Source organism: Stegostoma tigrinum, chromosome 22 (assembly GCF_030684315.1).
Source record: "Stegostoma tigrinum isolate sSteTig4 chromosome 22, sSteTig4.hap1, whole genome shotgun sequence".
Taxonomy (NCBI): domain Eukaryota; kingdom Metazoa; phylum Chordata; class Chondrichthyes; order Orectolobiformes; family Stegostomatidae; genus Stegostoma; species Stegostoma tigrinum.
Window position 1 is genome coordinate 43,869,848 of NC_081375.1, and position 22,992 is coordinate 43,892,839.

Genomic DNA, 22,992 nt, shown 5'->3' on the forward strand with positions numbered 1-22,992 from the left:
CCACATTCAAAAGAAAAGCAGCTCACAGACTGAGGTGCAGTCCTGTTAGATTTAGTAAAATGCTACAAATCTGCTCGAGTTATTGATTTCTACATTTTTTTGTCAGAGGCTATTCCTTTATCTTTTCAAACCAGGGGAAAGAGATTTAAACAGAAACTGAAGAGACAAAATAAAGCATCACATAATCACTTGTAAACCAGCAGAACCGAAAGCGATAGGTGCCATTTCACTACTGCCGACTTTACTTCTATTACCTTCATGGCACAAGAACTTATTAGATGCCATAAATCTCTGACTTTCCAAACCAGAATCATGCTCTCACCTGGTCCTGAAACATTGCACCACCGAACGCCCAGATGGCAGCAAAAATGAAATAGAGTTCGTACAGATCCTTCTGGCAGTCTGGAGGTGTATTTTCCTTTGTCAACAAGCATTCTAATAAGTAGCAAAGCATCTGGACCATACTCTGCTCTGGGACTGGGATGATCTTCTTAAACCTGTGGAAACCAGTTCAAGAGAATAAGAGGAGAAATCCTTTCCTGTGTGAGAGATAACCAAGTCTCAGAGAACTAACTAAAAAGTAACACAGGATTTCTGTTCTACTGTTAAATGTTTGTTTTGAAAGGGAAAACACTTAAAAGCTGTAAACTTGAAGGACACTAGATCAATCCGGCAGTGCACCAAAGCACCTTAACCATTTCTCTCAATGTGATAGAATCTGGAAGTGACTCTGAAGGGGCGGATGGACTCTAAATGGATGGACGGACAGGCAAATGAATGAACTACTTTTATTGTCACATTTACTCAAATGAATACAGTGAGAAGTTTATAAAATGCCACAGCACCATCTTCGGTACAGGGGTATCTTAGTGCATGTACTTGTCACATCTGTACATATACAATGTGGCTACAAGTTTCACATTTTCAGAAGGAGTCTCATTGTGTTTAGATCACTTCAAAATTTCAGTTCAGTTGTTTGGGCTTCAGGTAGTGTTTCAACTGATCTCCGGTTTGCTCTCCATTTTGTAGTACTTTATTGGAAAAAAAACAGGAATATGACTAAGTAGGGAAAGCATTCAAATATGCTGTGCCACTTTAGTGCAACAATTGCAAAGCTCACGTCTTGTTGTAAAATATTCAGTTGCAGCTTTCCTGCTTCTCAGTTCAATACAGTCTGTGCTTTGTTTCCCTTACCTTGTCCGAAGCGTATCCAGGCACAAAGGCAGGTATTTCTCAAATAAGATAGTCAGGTTCGCTTTCTCGGACTGGATCTCTCGTTTGTCAATCCAGCTGCTCACTGGGGGGTTCCAGCCGAGGTCTGCAGGATTAATGTACAAGATCCCTAAAAGAAAACATATGAGCTAGGTTATTCCTTATCTTCTGATGTAAAATTTGAGAGTTGTGAAAGTAGACCATAAATTGTGCAAAACTAGCTAATACACGGCATGGTATCCAGTATCTGTATGTACATATTGCAATGCCTCAGTTTAAAATTATCTGCTCTGATAGTGTACAGTGTCACCTGCCACTGTTCTGAAAATTGTTGCTAGGGTAATAAAACTTGAGTGGAACTGGGAAAAGTGAGAGATGAGAAACATGAGAAGCTACATGTCTGTCTAAAACCTCTCTTTTCAGCCACACGCAATGAAATCCTTTGTACATTGTGATCTCGAACAAGATATGCACCATCTATGTGATGCTTTGGTCTTGCTTCTGAGTCCTTTGGGTATTGTAGCAACACATCTCTTGCAATGGAGTTTATGATTACCCTCTAGTGGGTTAGATTGGTCATTACATTACTTCTTTCAAATAAGCCAAATGGTCATTTTAATGATTCATTCCAATACAATTCCTTCTTCGTTTTAAAGACAGGACGTGCTATCCAGATTACTTTAAGCATTAAGCTGCTCAGACATCAATTTGCCAACTCATTGCTTGGTGGATGGACATGTTTTTATGGATAATGATTTTATGGGGCAGACCAAATGTTTCTGTTGAAAGGGAGCAAAGGTCAGGTCCCTGACTTTTACCTTTAGCTAAGAGCTCAATAACCTGAAAAATTAATTCTGTGAAACAATAATCGATCATTGTTATGGGTCTTTGGGGAGGTAAATAATAGAAACACAAAAAGTGTTAAATGTGTGGTAAATACCCTGGCTGTTTTAATTGTGTTCCTTTGCCTGTGCTCCTGGTGTTCTTATGTCTCTCTCCACAACAGTACTGCCTCACATGCTGAGTATTTCCAGAATCTTCTGCTTTTATTTCAGACTTGCCAGATCAAGGGTATGTTGTTTTCCTCGAAGGTGTCTGTCTATCTCTTTGTGGCAAAGAACAGGTATGAAGCTCAATTAAGAAAAGGCAGAGAATCTGCTGGAGAAAAGATAGAACAAGCACAAGAAACAAAGGCACCAGCAGATAGCAATAACTACAGATGCTGGAGTCAGGGTCGATACAGTGTGGAGTTGTAAGGAACACAGCAGGTCAAGCAGCATCAGAGGAGCAGGAAAGTCAATGTTTCAGATATACACCCTTCATCAGGTACCACTGCTGTTATGTTTGTAAGAAATCTTCCTTCACCATGAGGCTTACGTAGCACTAATTGGGATGAATTTTCAACTTTTACCAAAGCTCCTACTCTAAGTCACATTTTCGACTTATCTCTGTAACTTAACACTATGAATTAAAACACAAAGAATGTAAATCCTTTTGCAAGCCTTCAGGTTTTCTTTGGATTTTGAGAATCAGCATGAGAAAGGCTGACATTTAGGATCACTTGAACACAACACAGGCAAAGGAACATGATTGAAACAGCACACATTTAACACTTGGTGTTACGATTATTTCCTTTCCCAAAGGCCCATGAGAAAGAACGATCACTGTCTGACTTGGGATTCTGGGATGTGAACATCTGTGTGTATACTTTTTTTTCTCAACATTCAAATTACTGGCACAATAGTAGGTGAAGTGGTAACTTCATTGGGCTTGTAATCTAGACGTCCAGGTTAATGTCTTGAAGTCATGATTTGAAAACCCATTAAAGCTGGAATGACAGTTCAATTTAAAAATCTGAAATTGAAATCTAACCTCAATTACTAGACAATAGACAATAGATGCTGGAGTAGACCATTCATTATGATCATGGCTGGTCATCCACAATCAGTATCCTGTTCCTGCCTTATCCCCATAACCCTTGATTCCACTATCTTTAAGTGCTCTATCTAAGTCTTTCTTGAAAGTATCCAGAGACTTGGCTCCACTGCCTTCGGGGGCAGAGTATTCCATATATCCAGCACTCGCTGGGTGAAGAAGTTTTTCCTCAACTCTGTTCTAAATGGCCTACCCCTTATTTTTAAACTGTGTCCTCTGGTTCTGGGCTCACCCATCAGCAGAAACATGCTTCCTGCCTCCAGAGTGTACTATAACTCATGCTTATGATCTGTGTAAGTATCATATCCCCTATGGAAGGAAATCTGTCATACTTACCTGGTCTGGCTCACATCTGACCTAGCAAGGTAGCTCATTTTTAAATGCCCTCAAGGGCCTTTTGGGATAAGCCTTTTCTAGTGATGGCCATATCACTTGGACAATTATCTGGTTTTGTTTTATATAAAAAAAAGATAAATTGATAGCTGGAGTTCCACCTTCCAAGAGCAATGACAGTTATTTTTAATGGTTGCTTCTCAAGTCTGTTGTTGGCAAAAGTTAGAACTCGATCTGATTGCATCACAGAAACACACAGCATCCGAATAGGAAGAAATCATCGAGCAGCAATGAGCTAATGCACAGCCTCAATGCGGGGAGTACTTAAAAGACGAATAAACTCTGCAAGATTGAACTCAGTTCTCACTGATTGGATTTTTACCCTAATTAATTTCTGGTTCTATACAAACCTGCTCTCGAAACAGTGGCTGGGGTTGCAGTGCGTAAGTGACTAATTTCAAACAGAAGTCTCATGGTTGGATTGAGAGGGATCCGTTCATTACTGGCCAATGTCAAAACCTATAATAAAAAGATCGTCAACCCAATAAAAAAGACAACATTTTGTTTCAGCAGAATCTGCAGGGTGAAAGGCTCTTATTAACAACTAGCTTTTCTTTAGAGCACTGAAGTTCAAATCAGATTTGAATAGAAGGTTGCAGAAGAACAAAAAGTGAGGTTAGCAAAAATACGACCAAAAGGAGCATTCAGAGAAGTAGATCAGAAGTGCAAAGAAGCAGAATAAGAATTAAGCTTGTGTGAGAAAAAAACGGGATTGTGCACGCTGATTTTTTGTTTGTTCTTTTTAATGTGCTGTTGATGCTGCTGACAAATCCAGCACTTGCTGGCTACCCTCAATTATGCTTGAACGGAGTAACTTGCTAGGCCATTTCAGAGGACAGTTAAGAGTCAACAATATTGCTGGGGTGTGGAGTAACGCACAGGCCAGACTGGGTAAGGATGGCAAATTTCTCTTGTGAGTGAATCATTTGGGATTTTAACCTGGAGAAAGGCTAAGAGGAGAGCTGAAGTGAAGGATGAGGTTCCTGTCATCAATTTCATGGTGTGTAATCATCGTGATGGACATGAGTTTGGTAAAAATTCAGGACTTCAGGGAGACAACGGCATACATCCTTCACAATGAATGCTGCTTTACGAACAGTAAATATAGGGAGGTGCTAAAGACTGCTTTGGATATCAAACCTAGAGGTGTCAAAATCCTGATCGCAAATTTTGCGGCTCCTACAGAGGACTTATGGCAGGAGCAGGATATCTTTGGGGGATGGATTGAAACAACTATGGTAACCGATCAGGTGATAGAGTTGTAGACATGTACAGCACAGAAACAGACCATTCAGTCCAACTCGCCCATGCTGACCAGATATCCTATATTATCCAATCCCACTTGCTAGCATTTGGCCCATATCCTTCTGAACCCTTCCAAATTTCTTTTAAATGTTGTAATTGTACCCGCCTCCACCACCTCCTCTGGCAGCTCATTCTATGCACACACCACCTTCTGCGAGAAAAAGTTGCCCCTAGGTCCTTTTTAAATCTTTTCCCTCTCACCCTAAACCTATGCCCTCTAGTTTTGGACTCCCCTACCCTGGGGGAAAAAGGCCTTGACTACTGCCCCTATCCATGCCCCTCATGATTTCATAAACTTCGATAAAGGTCATCTCTCAGCCTCCAACGCTCCTACTCAGTCTCTCCTGTATAGCTCAAAACCTCCAACCCTGGCAACATCCTTGTAAATCTTTTCTGAATCCTTTCAAGTTTCATAGCATCTTTCCGATAGCAAGGAGACCAGAATTGAACACAATATTCCAAAAGTGGCCAAACCATCGTGTATGAAAGGAAACTGATCGCAAGATCAAATTACTCTATTGTACACTTTGGTGTGAAGTTACAGCCAAATGAGTTAAGTGACTCACAGACAGAGACATCTTTGTGCTGCTAATGGGTACCAAACAGGATAGCTTTGTTTTCTTGAACTTCAGAGAGCTGAGATAGGAGATTGAAAAGGGCAAACAGAGTAGACTAGCAGTTAATATAAAAGGAACTCCAAATTATTTTATCTGCAGTATAATCAAAAATTTAAGAATAATAGGGCTTATTAGGAATCAAAACAAAAGTTTCTTATGATTGCAGACAGCATGGCCAAAATGCTAAATTAATAGCAAATAGCAATAATAGCAATAGGGAAGGCTCATTCAGAAGGTCAGGAGGAATGGGATACAGGGGAACTTAGCTGCTTGGATACAGAATTGGCTGGCCAACAGAAGACAGCGTGTGGTAGTAGAAGGAAAATATTCTGCCTGGAAGTCAGTGGTGAGTGGGGTTCCACAGGGCTCTGTCCTTGGGCCTCTACTGTTTGTAATTTTTATTAATGACTTGGACGAGGGAATTGAAGGATGGGTCAGCAAGTTTGCAGACGACACAAAGGTCGGAGGTGTCGTTGACAGTGTAGAGGGCTGTTGTAGGCTGCAGCGGGACATTGACAGGATGCAGAGATGGGCTGAGAGGTGGCAGATGGAGTTCAACCTGGATAAATGCGAGGTGATGCATTTTGGAAGGTCGAATTTGAAAGCTGAGTACAGGATTAAGGATAGGATTCTTGGCAGCGTGGAGGAACAGAGGGATCTTGGTGTGCAGATACATAGATCCCTTAAAATGGCCACCCAAGTGGACAGGGTTGTTAAGAAAGCATATGGTGTTTTGGCTTTCATTAACAGGGGGATTGAGTTTAAGAGTCGTGAGATCTTGTTGCAGCTCTATAAAACTTTGGTTAGACCGCACTTGGAATACTGCGTCCAGTTCTGGGCGCCCTATTATAGGAAAGATGTGGATGCTTTGGAGAGGGTTCAGAGGAGGTTTACCAGGATGCTGCCTGGACTGGAGGGCTTATCTTATGAAGAGAGGTTGACTGAGCTCGGTCTCTTTTCATTGGAGAAAAGGAGGAGGAGAGGGGACCTAATTGAGGTATACAAGATAATGAGAGGCATAGATAGAGTCGATAGCCAGAGACTATTTCCCAGGGCAGAAATGGCTAGCACGAGGGGTCATAGTTTTAAGCTGGTTGGTGGAAAGTATAGAGGGGATGTCAGAGGCAGGTTCTTTACGCAGAGAGTTGTGAGAGCATGGAATGCGTTGCCAGCAGCAGTTGTGGAAGCAAGGTCATTGGGGTCATTTAAGAGACTGCTGGACATGCATATGGTCACAGAAATTTGAGGGTGCATCCATGAGGATCAATGGTCGGCACAACATTGTGGGCTGAAGGGCCTGTTCTGTGCTGTACTGTTCTATGTTCTATGTTCTATGTTCTAATACTTTGCATTTGTTTTCACTGCCAATGTCAAAGAAAGGGAGGTAGTAGTAAGAATGGATAGAATAAAAGTAAATAAAGGAATGGCATTTCAAAATCTATACTTAAAAGGTTCAAAGCAGGAAAATTACTCCATATGAATCCTAAATTGTTGCGGAACCTAAGAGATACTTATGAGATAAATTGCATTAACCTTCCAACTTTCCCTAGAAATGGGAGAAATGACAGAGGACTGCAGATTTACAAATTTTACATCCCTGTTTAAAAATGGACAGAGAGGAAAGGATGGAACATCAGTCTTGTCAGCCTAAGAGCAGGTGTGGTGGTCTGTAAAATGTTAGAGTCATGAATCAATGCAAAATTATTTGCCATTTGGAAAAAGAGTGGGTTGATAATTAAATTCAGTGTGAATTGTTAATGGACAAATGCTTTTGCAACTTCTTTCCTGATGTAATGCAGAGGATGTGGTTGAAAACAAGCTGTTTCAATATTGAAATCTGCAGAACAGAATTGTTACAGTGGAATGCAAACATGTATCGAATTGTGTAACTGAAAGATGTCTTATTGATTATAATGTTTACCATCACAGGTCAGGTACTGGAAGCATTGGGCCAAAGAGTCTTGACATCCTCAGAACAGCGCAATTCTCGGCATAATAGTGGCTGTCATTAGGAATGTGAAAAATACTTTCTTATTATTAAAGTTTCTTTCATCCATCACACTCCACTTTTGTTGATATTGTTACATTAAAAATATCATCCTGGGGTGAGATTTTCAAAGACTTAGCAGGTAGACTATTCAAGGAATCCTCTGAAATAAGGTTGAAGATTAGATTCAAGACATCGCAGGTTTTTTTAGCAAAGCAGAGTCAGAGTCAGAGGAGGTTAAGAGCAGTGGATTGTTCTTTTTTCTAGCCTTTAGTTAGCAAAGTTTCCTTCTTACCAACTCCAGCTGGATGGATCTGTCTGTTTACCTTATTATCATCCATGACAGTGTTAAGAGATTCAATCCACATAGGATCAATGTCACCATCCAGCACAATCCACTTGGGACCGTCATGAGTTATGTTTGCCAGATCACGCATGATACATGAGAATAGTCCTAAGGTTTGAACACAAAAAGAAGCTGTTATTTGATACAAAGACGGCAAAGTGAGGTACACTAATCTTAGATAACATCAGGAACCTCTTTAATTGAACCACAGGTCCTCTTGCTCTATTGAGCAAGATTAATTTTCATGTTCTCCTCTCAAATGAAAATAGTAATAAGCAATGTTGTGGGTTACTTCTACAATTGACAGCAACTCTCCAATTAACTAGCCTAAGTAACTGTGTATACTGCTCCTTGACTGTGCCATGACCAGATACGACATGTACGATATGCAAGTGAATCAATTAAAGTCACGAACAATGCAACCAATCAGCCAAACAAAAGTTTTGCCTGGGATATAAGAACACTAAACGTTGAGCTGTCCTAAGGCTTGCTGTTTAATCACTCAACAAATCAAACTGGCAGGTGAGTTCATTCCATGTTATCCCACTCAGCGGTCTGTTTTCTGTAGCCATTACATACCGTCCTTCCACTCTCTGGTTGCTGGGTTGATGATTCCAAAGAGCTCATCATTAGTGACAGCCTTAGGATTAAGATCAGTCCAGACTGGTCGGCGTTTCATGTTCTGGTAAGTCTTGTATAAGGATTTCAGGACCTGTGTCTTGCCAGTTCCAGCGTTGCCCACAACAAAGACAGAGTGTCTCACTTCAAGCATCTCTTCTAACTGGACAACCTGCAATAATAGGAAAAACAAAAATTGTACAATAAGAAAATAAGAACAGGAGTACGACAGTCAGCCCATCAAATCTGTTCTGTTATTCAATATGATCATGGCTTATTGGACACTTGAATGCCTTTTACTCATGCCATCCACATAACTCTGCAGGCCACTGGTAATGAGAAATCTATCAATCTTTACCTTAAACATATTCAAAGACTGAGTCTTCAAGGTACACTGTGGTAGAAAATTCCAAAGCTTCACAATGCTCTGAGTAAATTAATTTCTCCTCACCTTGAACATAGGCGGTAACCCTTCTACTTAGAAATTGTCTCCCTTTGTTCCAGATGCTCCAACCAGGGGAAACATCTTGCCTGTATCAATTCTGTATGTCTCTTTAAGTACTTTGTAGGTATGAGCATCTCACATTCTCCAAAATTCTAGAGGTTACAAGAGGACTGGATGCTCCCACCATCCCGGGAACAAGTCTGTTGAAGAGATAAAAAGGTGTAGAGCTGGATGAACACAGCAGGCCAAGTAGCATCTTAGGAGCAGGAAAGCTGATGTTTTGGGCCTAGACTCTTGATCAGAAATTGGCCTGCTGTGTTCATCCACCTACACCTTGTTATCTCAGATTCTCCAGCATCTGCAGTTCCTATTATCTCTGATACAAGTCTGATGAACTTTTACTGCACTCCATCCATGGCAATAATACCTTTCCTAAGTTCAGGAGACCAAAAGTGCACATAGTACTCTAATTGGGGTCTAACCAGTCATACAAATAAAGCAGAACTTCAATAGACCTGTACTTAAATCATCATACAATGGAGGCTAACATTCCATTCCCTTTGCCACACCTACAACAAGGACACCGAAGTCTCTTTGTACATCGACACTCTGCACATTTGTTTCTCATAGCAAAGTGGAAATCCTCACATTTTCCACAATACATTCAGAATATTACACTTACATAACGGGTCATCACATCTTCAGGATTTCTCAAAAATGCACTCCCAACAATAGACCACATTTACAGTCCTGTCACGTTTGTTACAGAGCAGCAGTCAATTGGCTCATAGGAAGACCTCAACAGGCTGAGAGAGTGAATGGTCTCTTAATCTGCATTTGTGCAGCTTGATCAAAGGAGGCATGTTGACCACATATCTGGTAAGAATGGCTGCTTTTATGCACACACGATTGATGATTTCAACCACATACTGAAGGCAGAAGCAGCTGACCATTATTTAAAATGTCACCATACAAGCACTTCTGCCTTAATGAAAACTGCCACTTGTGCACATCAATTCAAAACCAAGTGTAAATCAAGCACATTACAGTCAGAAGGTTTAGAATCAGTTCCACAAATATTGCATATCAGTTGACTTTGTATAAAAAGCTGTGTAACTTCTCAAGAGATGCACACAAGCTATCAGTAAACACAAACTGGCATACAAGAAATGCCTTACAATCTTCACAGACTATACAAGGGCACGTCGCAACAAATTATTTCTTTTCTTTGGATTACACCAGTGTTTCTATGGGCCGATAGGGAAGCCAATTTAAACACAATAACCCACAACCAGATGGATTATCAACCATTTTTGTGATGATGTTAACTGAGCTGAATACTTACCAGGGAAACATCACACTCCCCTCTCTATGATACCATGTGATCTTGGACATCCACTTGCATTGCTGGAGCAGGAGGGTTGTCTCTCAGTTTAAAGACTTGTTCTAAAACACTTCATACAATGTAACAGTGGATCAATAAGGCAGTGCTATATTGTGTTCAAGTTCAGGAGCTTGAACAAAATGCACAAGGATTGAGCAGGAAATTAAACCAAGCATTGTATAGCACTCGAATGTGAGACATTATATTCAAGAGCAACTGGTGAAGGCTTTTATTCTTGTCTCTATATGGCATTTCTCAAACATTTTTTCAACGTGTCCTTCCACTGGATGTGGGAATTGAGAGCCAGGCCAGCACTTTTTGAGAAGCTAGCAGTGAACCAGCATCTTGAACTGTTACAGTCCCTGTAGTGCAGGTAAACCTATAGAACTGACAGGACGGTGTCCTAGATTTGACCCAGCAACACTGAAGAAACAGTGCTACAAGTCCAAGCCAAAATGGTATGTGGTGGCTTGAAGGGGATTTTGAGGGTGGTAGTGTTTCCATGCAATTGTTGCTCATGTCCTTTGAGGTAGTAAAGGGTGACCATTTCAGACGTCCTGTTGGAAGAGTCTCAGTGAGTTGTTGCACTGCATTTTGCTGACACACTCCTGCAAGTGTGCACCACTGACCAAGAGAGTAGAAGTTTAAGGTGGCATGGAGTGTCAACCACATGGGATGCTTTGTTCTGGGTGGTGTTACGACCAGGTTGAGAGGGGTGACATGGTTCTTCTCTTTTCTACCTTCGAAGGTTGTCCCAAGAAAGGTTTAAATTCCTTTTAGTAGTTCATTGTATTTTTATGACCGATATAATTCAGTACCTCCACAACAGGAAGTCCCAGGATACTGACAGTGGGGATTCAGAGCAGCGCTTAATTCAGCTGGAGGAAGAATCGACTGTGAAAGAAAGTTTTGGGATTAAACATTCCCAGGCAAAGAAAAGAACAGAAATAAAGTCTCAGGAGCTAAGAATCACGTTGGATTGATTTTGGGATATGCCAACTAAAAGGGCAGTGCAAAGTGTATCTGTGAAATCTATTTTCAGATGTTCACTTTTGTGGTTTAAAATATAAGCTGCTGGAAAGATACTGTTTAGTCAGTTTTTTTGCGCTTTCATGCAGTAAACATCAGGAAATGTTGTCATGTCTTTCCTTCACTAGAAATTTGAATGTCCGTTTGAAAATTATCAAACTCTGGAAATCATAACAGCGTGCACAGAATTATCTTCAAACTTTATAGTTTACACAAAATTTGGCAGTATAGTAAATTCTGATGAAGACAAAGGTGAAATTGGCAGACAGATCAAATGTAAATGCAGAATAACGTGAAAGGGCATATTTTGGGAATAAGAATGAGGGGGGTTGGAAGAACAGAGGGACCTGGGATATGGGTGTACAATTCAGATGTCAATAATTTGTTAAAGGTGGCACCTTGGATGGTAAGGATAGTTAATCAAGTATAGTGAATTATGGATTTTATAAATAGAGGTATAAACTCAAGGACAATGTGGTGAACCAGTGGTTTGGATTGGATTTCACTGAATTATTAACTTGGAGTCAGACTGGTTTTATTTCCAAAGCAGAAATTTGTAAAATGCCACATTGACTTTCTACAGATTATGTGCTTTTTGAACAAATTACAAACCTGAAAATGTAAATTCACCCCATTCATTTGTATGTATGCACGTATGGGACAGAGGGTATGTGTGTCTGTCTGTATGTGGGGAAGCAAGTGTGTGTGTGCGTGTGTGTGTGTGTGTGTGCGTGCGTGCGTGCGTGCGTGCGTGCGTGCGTGCGTGCGCGGACATGTACACATATGAGGGTGAGAGAGAGCGGACGCGCACGCAAGGGAGAGCGGGTGTGTGCGATGGAGTGCACTTGTGTGAGGGAGCATGCGAGAGAGAGTGGGGGAGTGCGCAAGAGAGAAAGGGAGCGTGTGCGAGAGAGAGGGAGCATGTCTGAGACAGTGCATGTGTGAATGTATGTGTGAGAGTGTACTGTGTGGTGTGTGGCCTGAAGTGCGACATGGTCCCAAGATCCCGGTTGAGGCCGTCCTCAATGGTAGTAAACTTGGCTATCAGCTTCTGCTTGGCAACTCTGCATTCTTGTTTCCCAATGTTTGCCTTGGAGAACGTTTACCTGAAGACCTGAGGCCGGATGTCCTTGACCATTGATGTGTTCCCTGACTGGGAGAGAATATCCCTAACTAGCAATCGTTGCATGCTGTCCATCCATTGTTATCATCGTGCCTGCTTGCTTTCACCAATATACCATACCTCAAGGCATCCTTGTCTGCAGCGTATAAGAAGGACCAATGCTGGCCGATTCACATGAGTATTTGCCATGCACATGTTGCATGGTGTTCCCACGTGTGACGGTGGTTTCCACGTTGACAATGTGACATATCTTGCAGGGTTGTACAGCGTTGTGGCCGACATTGTCCTGAAGACTAGGTGAAGGTGTTACAGAGGAACAGAAAGAATTTTCAATAGTGACTCAGGTGATGAGTGTCTGCAACTCCAAGGTTCGATTTGAGAAGTAGGGGCTGCTGTCTTCCGAAAAATCACATTTGAAGGAGATTTGGATTGGGTGTCAAGAAATTTGATAGCGAGAAATGGTTTCCATTGGTGGAAGAATCAAGAGCCAGACAATACCAACTTGAGATGGTTGACAAAAGAGCCCAAAACAACCTAAGGAGAAATATTTTCATACAATGAGCTTACGATCTGGAAAGCAGTGTGTGGGTGTCAAATTTGAACATGCTTTTGTGAAGATAATTACTTGAAGAGAAAAATTTGCAGGAGCACAGGGAAATGCTTTGTTCTTCTTGAAGTGAGAGTCAGCAAGGATATGAAAGGCAAAGGGGTCTCTTTCTGTGTTGCAATCATTCTCAACGACAGAATGTTGTTCAGGCATCAGGGTTTCACCTGCTGGCTCGGCAAGATTCATGGCTTTTATCCGGAAGACCTACCAATTGTCAACAAAGCCATAGAGAAACCACTGTGTACCTTCCCCGGAATCAAAATCCCAGGACAGAAGTCAGATGTACGAAGAGCACATCCACATGGTAGCCCCAGGCTCACTCAAGTCGCAGGATCACAAAACAATGAAGGCCACAGGGTGCTTTCCTGTGGGTGGTGCGGAGGGGGGGGGGGGGGGGGGGGTGTTGGTGGTGGAATGAGGTTGCAAAGAGAGGGGTACAGGGCAGAAGGATCAGCCGCCGGCTGAATTTTGTCATTTCCCAATGTCCAGTTCCTCTTTTGAGCATTGAGTGCCTTTGATTACAGGACTCCTTCGCTCTCCGTTCCATATAAAACAGATTGGCCACACGGGGCCTCTAGCTGTTATTCGCACTGCATGCCAATATGCCCAGCTGCAGCTGAGTTAGTACCTGCAGTGGTGGCACGATGCCCTTACAGGGCCATTAAATGGCCCAAAAAAACTTAACCCGGATGGAGGCCGGAAGGCAGCAGGACTCAGTTACATCACCATCCTCAATGACCTTCCCACCTCCAAGGTTGCTGGACAAATTAGAGAATTCCATTCTAGCTTATAACTTGAATGTAAATTGCCCAGCTGCCATGGTGATGTTTGTTGAACATTATCAGGCCTCCAGATCTTTAGCAAATTGCCCAATACAGCACTGTTCCAGGGTTAACTTCCTTTGAAATGTTCGTATTTGTGGGAAGGACCGTTTCTCCCCCAACCGCCCCTCAACATTTCAACAACTTATGGAAAAAATATTTTATAGAAATTAGAGAGAAGTCTGAATAATGTTGGCCTTGCAAACTAATGCAGGCAATAGTGCCTGTGTCAGAGTAGGTATGTTGTGCTTCTTGCCTGGCCTTCTAGGCTACAAGGAAGAAATTCTAGCGAGTTTTGAGAAGATTTAGAGCTCAGGTTGAGGTTCTGGATGTGAGTTTGCTCGCCGAGCTGGAAGGTTAGTTTTCAGACGTTTCGTCACCATTCTAGGAATTCTCGTGCTTCTAGGAATCCCAGGACAAGCCAAACAGAGACACGCACGAGAATTCCTAGAAGCATGGCATTCCAGCCGGAACTCCATCAACAAACACATTGATTTGGAGCCAATCTACCATCCCCTGAGAAAAAGAACAGGAAATGACCTTACCAACGCAGGAAATGACATCACCAACCCAAGGAAACCTAAACAGATAAATAGAAAGCGGGACATAACACTAACGCTTCTTCGGAGGCTCACTGATGATGTTACCTAGAATGGTGATGAAACGTCTGCAAACGAACCTTCCAGCTCAGCGAGCAAACTCACATCCAGGAAGAAATTCTATTTAGAAAAAAAATCTGAATTTCTCATTTGCATACTGTAATCAATCATGATTTACTGGACCCTTCAATTTTTAAATCCCTATCCACTGCCTTAACAATGCTGAATGCTAGGAGTGAAAGGCATTTTTGACAACTAGCCATTAATGGAGGGAAATACATCAGATGATGTATTGGTGTCATTAAATTACCATTTGAATAACCTACATCAAGTCCCACTCACTCATCACTCTTGTCCTTGTTGACTTCAAACTGGCTCCTGCTTCTCCCTGACATGTCTAAGATATTCCACTATCTTTTTAAACCCCTTCTTGGTCTCATCCTCTCATTTATTATAATCTCTTCCTACACCACTGCCATGTCCCCACCTCCCATCCCTGTCCAGAATTCTCTGTTTCTATAACTCTGCCCTCAAATATGTTAATTAACCTCACTACGGATAGCCTTGCCTTCAGCGGCCTAGACACCAGAAGAATTGCCTCCGTGAAGCCCTTCTTCAAACTCCTGCCCTTTCACCAAACTTTTGATCGTCCTTCAGCTCCCTCTTTTAGCCTGGCACCACTGTGTGGTTGTACTTTCACTTTAAGTTACTGTTTTAGTACAAGTTGCCATAGCCCAAATATGGCCAAATCTATTCACTACCCACCAGATGCAAGATCATAAAAATATGTACAAGAGGAAAACCAAACCCAGTCTGCTGCACACTTGCTTGCTATATCTTAGCATTATAGCTATTATGCCTTGGCAAAGTATCACCTGGTCACTTCTACCTGAAGTAATCTCTTCCTCACAACAAAGCAGTTTATTTGCCACATCCTGATACTACCACTAATATTTTGAGAAATTTATTTTTGGGGCCTGAATAAGCTGACAAAGGCCTTTTGCAAAAATGTCCATTCAAAGATGCCCAGAAGGGAAATGGTTAGCCTTCTGTGATGTAAACTGTAGAATTTACATCTAGAATTTTTCATGTTATTTGGTAGGAATTTAGGTTTCTGGCTTTTGAGTTAACAACTGGCCTGTCTTTTTTTTAGTACATTCTGAAGTTTGTTCTTATTCTCTTGTGGGATGTGAGATTTCCAAGTCTGGAAGGTGAGTGCCTTGGAGGAGAACTTGCAGACGGTGGTGTTCCAATGTACCTGCTGCCCTTGTCCTTCTAAATGGATGGTGATGTGTTGTTGCTAAGGCACGTGGGAACTGCTGGACACAAAGGCAAAAAAGAGTTATGGGGTAGCATTGTTGGTAGGAGATAGAATAAGTGTGACAGTAAGAAAGGATCTTGAATGGAAAGGTCTGGAATTCATATGGGTGAAAGTAAGAAATAACAAAGGAAGACAACACTGCAAGAAGTAATTTACAGGCTCACCCCACCAAGAACAATGGTGCAGTAGGACAGAGAATAAATCAGGAGATTATAACAACACATAAAGGCAGTGCATAATCAGTTAGGCTGTGAAGGCAGATTGGCAGAGGGAGTCATGAGGAGGAATTCAAAACATGTTTTCTGAACAGGTTCCTGGAACAACATATTATGGATCCAACCAGGGATCAGGTTATTTTGGATCGGTGATGCGGAATGAGACCGGTGTATCCAATAATTTCAGAGGAAAACATGTCCCAGAAAAGTGTGGCCGTAGCGCTCAGTTTGACAGGGAGAAACCTGCACTGGAAACAACTGTGCCAAATGTAGGTAATTACAAAGTAATCAGGGCAGAGCAGACTGGAGTGGACTGGGCGAGGAGTTTGGTAGCAAAGATAGTGAAGGAACTATGGCAGACATTTTAGAAAATAATCACGGCTCACAGCAAAGATCTATCCCAGTGAGGAAGGAGTATTCTAGAAGGAAAATAAGCTAATCATGGTTAGCTAGCAAAGTTAAGGGATAGCATCACATTGAAAGAAAACAACACACATCGTAGCAAAATTCATGGTCATCCAGAGGATTGAGAAAGATTTAAAAACCAGCAAACGGTGACAAAAAATATAACAAAGAGGGAGAAAGTAAACATGGGGGGTAAACTTGCAAGTAAATCAAGATGAACAGCAACAGCACCTTTAAATGTATAAAAAGTAAGAGAGAGGCCCAAGTAAGTACAGGCCCTGCAGAGGATGATGATGAGAAAACAATAAATGGGGAACCAAGAAATGGGAGAGGAGTTCAATAAATATCTCGCATCAGTTTTTATAACAGTAGACACTAATAGCATTCCATAAATACAAATGAATCAAGGGGCAAAAGAGGGAGAGGATGCGAATACAATAATTATCACTAGAGAAAAAGAATGAAGAAAAATAATGGGGCTGAAGACTGTTAAATCCCCTGGGCCTGATGGGATGCACTCTAGGATATTAAAAGATGTTGTTACAGGAATAGTGGATGCACTGGTGGTAATCTTCCAGGTATCTTTAGATTCTGGAAAAGTGCCAGAGGATTACTAAACTGCCAATGTAACACCTTTATTCAAAAAGTCAATGATAAAAGAAAGAGGAGAAACTATAGGCCAGTTAGCTTAATTTCTGTTTGTGGGACCTTGTTAGAATCTACAATAAATCATTTAGAAATACATACCACAATTAAGCAAAGAAAGCATGACTCCATGAAAGAACAAAAAGAACAAAGCATGTCTGACAAATTTAATAGAATTCTTTAAAGAGCAATGCAATTCACTAGACCATGCAGAATACTATGTAAAGTTCTGGATCCACTTGTCTAAGCTAAGATGTACTAGCATTGGATGAAGTCCAGAGAAGGTTCACTCGGCTGATCCCAGGAAAGGCAGAATTGTCTTATCAGGACAGATTGAGTAGATTGGGCCTGTATTCATCGGGATTTCGAAAAAACTCAGAGCTGACTTTGTTGAAATATACACGTTTCTTCAAAGGCTTCAGAGGGTAGATGGAAAGAGGCTGGTCTCCCTTGTGGAAAAAGCTAGGCCCAGAGGGAGTAATCTCAGAATACTCACCTACTGTGGATAAAGAGAAAGTGGAATTTCTTCTCCTGGGGGTAGTCAACCTGTGGAATTCTTTACAGGCAGAGAGCCATAGAAGCTGTCTTATGAAATACGTTCAATGTAATGATAGAACAGATTTATAACAGCACGAAATAGAATCGGGGGTTATGGGGGGACAAGGGCAGGAAAGTGGAGTTGATTTCAAATTAGTCATCATGTCTTTAGATGCCCATGCAGACTTGATGGGCTGAAGGGCCTACTTCTGCGCCTACATCCTATTACATTACAGGAGTGGTGTTTTAAGTACTGTGCCATGAATCCCAGGATACTATACAAAATGTATTTAGATGTCTTTTTAATTCATAGCAGCGTATTTTGGAATTAATATTTAAACTGAGTACTTGAAAATCTTTGTATATTTGGTGTAAGTAGATAGTTTGGATTATCTTCATTTCTTTTACAATAAATGGCCATTTTAGCATTAAAGCAAAATTTGCAGCATTGTATGTTTATGTTTTAGCATGGGACTTTATTAAAACCATAACAAATATAAATATGATCGCCAAAGTTGTATCAGGCTCCTGTGTGTGAACAAATCTGACAGGTAATTATATCTGCTGAGGTCAGAACCCTTCTCCTTGAGGATAGGTGAAAGGGTATTGAGTTGGACGATCAGCCATGATCATATCGAATGGTTCAGGAGACTCAAAAGGGCCAGATGGCCTTTCCTGCTCCTACATTCTAGTTTCGCAAATGAACTTTTGGCATTTGCCTACTTACTTTTCCCAAGCATGAGCACTGAAATTTTGAGAAATCATACAGGGGTCAGAAGATTGAGTGGCTTTCAAGTCAAAACAAACTAGGAATGATTTGCTCCCTATAATAGTTATCAAGAAATACATGTATCAAGAAAAAACTAGAAATAAACAATATTCTTTATTTATAGCATAGAAGTATGTTTTTTTAAAAATTCACTGAAATGTTATGGACATTGTTGATTATGACAGCACTTACTGCCCATCCCTAATCACCCAGACAACAGCTATGTTGTTTAGAGTCTGGAGACATATATAGATCAGAGCAGCTAAGGACAGCAGATCTCCTTCCTGAGAGGACATTAGTGAACCAGATGAGTTTTTACAACAATCAGGAAGGGTTATATAGTTACGATCAGGCCAGTTCTCTGCTCCAGGTTTCATTGAATTCAGATTTCATTATCTTCCACAGTTGCAAAGCACCTTTTTTGACCATTAGACATCCTAAGGTGCTCAACAATCATTGAAGGAATTTTGAAGGGTAAGCACTGTTGTAATTTAGGAAATGTAGCAGCCAGATTGCATGCAGAACACCCGTACAAACAGCAATGTGATAATCTGTTTTTGTCATGTTGATTTTGGGATAAATATTGGCCAAGGCACTAGGAATAACTCTTAATGAGAAAAAAAAATCAGAACTGTGGATGCTGGAAATCTGAAATAAAAACAGAAATTGCTGGATAAACTCAGCAGGTCTGGCAGCATTTATGGAGAGAAAGCAGAGTTAACATTTTGGGTCCAATGACCCTTCTTCACACCCTGTTTTCTCCTGAGGTTAATAGCTGAGGCATATTGCTGAAACAGATAAAAGGGAATCTGATCCTGTAATTTGTCTGCATGTGATGCTCTTATATGATGGCCAAGGTAGGAACAGCTGTATTCCTCAACAAAAACATCCATTTTATCAAGTCAATTGTGGCCTTATCTGTGGGGTAGGATATTCTGGGGCAGATGAACAAGTGTAGACATTGCACAGTTAATCAGGTGAGGAAGGCAGTGTTTTCTCTTTTTGGTATGGTCTTCTCTAGGTATGAAAATCAAAAGATACGGTACATTGATAGAATTGTCATAGCTAGTCACATCAGCCACTTTCAGTCTGAGCTGCTTTCAAAGCACAATATAAGATTCTAACTGTCATCACCATCCATTCCTCTCTGATTAATGAACTTTGAAGCGTTAAATTCAGTTGAAAATGGTGAAAGACAGGACAAAGTCCAGAATCTACGCAGTCTGTTACTCACTTTCAAGATAAAGTTGTCCTCAGCCTGCAATTTGAGGTCTAGGATAGACTGCTTCACACGGCTTTCAAAGGGAAGGTCTCTCTTCCTGGGCACATCCAATGCTGGGAACAGGTCACTGATCAGGCCCATGAAAATTGGCATGTCATCGGTAACTATCTTTGGAATGTTGAAGTCTCGAAGAGCCCGCATCAGGACTTGGTCTTCAGGACGGCCTGGGTCACCTCTCTTCAACGAGCCAGCTACAACCAACACTGATTTTATTGCTCGAAGTCCCCAGTCATAGTGATCCTAGGGAATGACAATTACTCAAAAATACGTGACTTTGGTAAAAACATATACAGGTTCTCAAAGGCACGGGCAAGTGGTCATCATTGCCCTGCTTGCAATTAGATCGATTACAAATTATTAACAGATTGTAAATAGCTAAAAGTCTGGCACTAATTCTTGGATTCTTGGAGCATTTCTCTCCTGCCAGATTGAAAATGCCCTGTTTCTACCCATTTTCTACTTCTTGACTGGTAATCAGTTTTCTACCCATGTTAATGGATTAATGTCAACTCCATAATTGCTGATCTGGGCTCTTAATCTTTTGTGTGGCCTCTTACTGAGTGTTATTTGGAAATTCAGTTTTACTAATCAACTGACCCCTTCATGTCCCTGATTAGTTAGACCCTCTGCCACAAACTGGTTGCCATTAACAGTAGCATTATAGGATAGTGATAAGCTTCCACTCTGAAAGTTCCTCTGAAACAGTTTAATCATCTGAAAATTCTGGATAAAGTTTATAGCTGCAATAATTTGATGATTTTATACAGACCCAGTCTATTTAAAGATATTTCAAAAAGGCTACTGAAGGGATGGTAACAGACTCACCCATGGATAACTTGCATTTGAATTAAATGCTTGCCTTATTATTTTAGCTAAGATATTCATCAAAATCTTTATTATATTAATGCCATATTAAGAGGAGGGAGACACACAATCTCCATGCAATTCATTAATAGATTTGCAACTGAGATCTCACAATTTCACCCTCTTCATCTGCAACGATTTTTTTGGGCTTCCAATTTGTACGTTTCTTGCGCGATGCTCTCTTAATCATGAAAACTCTTTCTCCTTCGTAATTCTATTTCACATTACACCAAGCTTGACTGCTGAATTGTTAATTTTGTCAATAAAATGTTTACACTTGCTTTCAGGATTTTTAAAAAGTGGTACGACTTCAGTAAAACTAAAATCAATAAAAATAAATGTACAAGTACGCAAAGTGATTTCTTTGGTGTGTGACTGAGTTGGAGGAGGTGAATATGGGCAGGGTAATTAATACCTGGTTTCATTAGTGCAAGGCTTTCATTTAGTCATGCATTTTACTGTTCTGAGTGAGCAGTCAATCATGTTTTTGCTATTAAAACGGGACTGAGGAATATATAATCAAACTAAACACTCATTTTAACAATGGTACAAACTGCATTTGACTACAAAGAAATATCTGAGGTATTCAATATGAATGGTTGCTTAAAGTAGCCATTGATTTTTCTAAAGAAACCATTTCTTTGTGAAAATGCTTGTCGTTATGAGGGATTTAGTTCAGACACATTGAGGAAGCAAAGATGATTCTGACTCCTTCAAACCAATTAGCTGCAACATTTACATGGCAGTGATGTGCTAATGATTATAGGTCATGTACAATGTCAGACTATCTTCCTGACCCCAAAGATTATTGTGCAGACTTTAATTATGCTTATATAACGATAAGGTTCCGAATGACAAATGTTTCTATTAAGCAGCAGCTGTGGGCTTGATAAGTTTCACTGTCTTGAAATAAAGCATTTAAAATGTATTAAATGACAATGTAATTTACAGTTTATTCAACTGCTTTAAGTGACATTCTTTAAAGATTTCTGTCGTAATCGGGAATGAGTGAAATTGCAAAGCAACAAAACCAATTGAAAATGTATACAGGTTTCAACAGAGATGCTAAGTAATAAAGATCTCTGAACATGCAAGAAACTCACTTGGCACAGGTTATGGTAAATCAGTGGATATATATCATGCATTGGCCTTTTTCTAAACTGTGTAGTGGTGGGGTCTTCTATTCATCCTCTCTATATGAATCCTAACTCATTGTAGTATTGCTGTGACTAGACAGCCCAGTGCAAGGAACAGTGAAAGCCTGCTTTATTCTTTACACTGTGAATACAAATGAGATGCACGACAAATGTTCTGAAACGTTATCTTCACTCCCACAACACATGCATTCAAACCACATTGTGCGAGTGAAGGACAGCACAATGAAACAAGTAGCAATAATGGGTAAAACTCTTTAAAAACGTGTAAAACTTTCATTAATTTTATCACATTATCCTTGGAACATCAGAGTAGCATTTCCAACTGTGCATTCTTAGCTAATGCATGTCACCTCACCTGTTTTGAAAGCAGTTCTTTACAAAGCTGATATAGAGTGATGAACTTCCTGGCTAACAACCTTGCTTCAATGAACCCTTCTGCGACCAGCATGATTTCACAGATCAGCTCAAAGTCTGGCACCACCATCGCACACGGTCTGCAATACAGTCAGTCAGTGGATGTAAACTCACAATCCTTATCAAAACATTGAGGGCACATAGTGGTATGAGTGCATATAGTTCTGTTCTTACACAAATATTTGAAAATCTGTCATAGTTGAATTGCCTTTTCCTGTGCATCCCTCATATTCTCAAAGCACAGTTTATATCCTCCCACACTCAGCAAATGGTAGAAAAGTGATGAATTATCCAGAAACCTGTTCAAATCCCACCATCTCAGGCTGACCAAAATTGAAATCCAATTCATCAGTAAATCTAAAGATAAAAGGCCAAGTCAGAACTACTCAATGCTGATAAAAACCCATCTGGTGCACGAATAACTTTCAGGGAAGGAAGTTGTTTTGCATTTCCATTTGTCATACACTTCGCAATCACATATCAACGTTTGGGAAAAACAATAATGTCGGCTCTTTCTTTGGAAATTGGACTGTATAGAGACAGTGGGAATTGGGAGTCTATGTAGACACATTTAACCCATAGGAATGCTGCTGTTTTCTCTATAGCCTGTGATACGCTGGATTGCAATGGACAGCAATTTAAGACATGCTTTGCAAGGCCACACGCACATCACACCACAACAGAAATCTGCATTCCTTATCACGTCTGCCCCAAATGTGATACGAGACCTAGAGCAATGTGGTTGAATCTGACGTGTCCTAATATGCCACTCAGTTCTAACAAACTGTTAGCACATTGCAATCTACGTGTGTAGATGTATCAGTGATTCAAGAAAGTGATTCAGCAACATCTTCTTAAGGTCAACTAGGAATGCACATCAATGCTGGTCTTGCCAAAAAGCGCTCATTCCACAAATTAATGTAATTTTTTTTTACAAATATACAGGAACTTAAAGTGTTCAG

At 40.7% G+C, this 22,992-nt stretch overlaps 1 protein-coding gene across 3 annotated transcripts in view; it reads right to left on the reverse strand.

The window, feature by feature from the left end:
- LOC125463674 (dynein axonemal heavy chain 9-like) overlaps window positions 1-22,992 on the reverse strand; it is a 453,254-nt gene that overhangs the window by 284,025 nt on the left and 146,237 nt on the right. For all 3 annotated transcript variants that reach the window (XM_059653804.1, XM_059653803.1, XM_059653805.1), the window contains 7 exons: window positions 21,972-22,110; window positions 19,548-19,835; window positions 8,375-8,585; window positions 7,776-7,903; window positions 3,891-3,999; window positions 1,195-1,342; window positions 323-497 (listed from right to left, as the gene is read on the reverse strand). In XM_059653804.1, coding sequence (XP_059509787.1) covers window positions 323-497; window positions 1,195-1,342; window positions 3,891-3,999; window positions 7,776-7,903; window positions 8,375-8,585; window positions 19,548-19,835; window positions 21,972-22,110 — 1,198 coding nt within the window. The remainder of the gene's footprint in view (window positions 1-322; window positions 498-1,194; window positions 1,343-3,890; window positions 4,000-7,775; window positions 7,904-8,374; window positions 8,586-19,547; window positions 19,836-21,971; window positions 22,111-22,992) is intronic.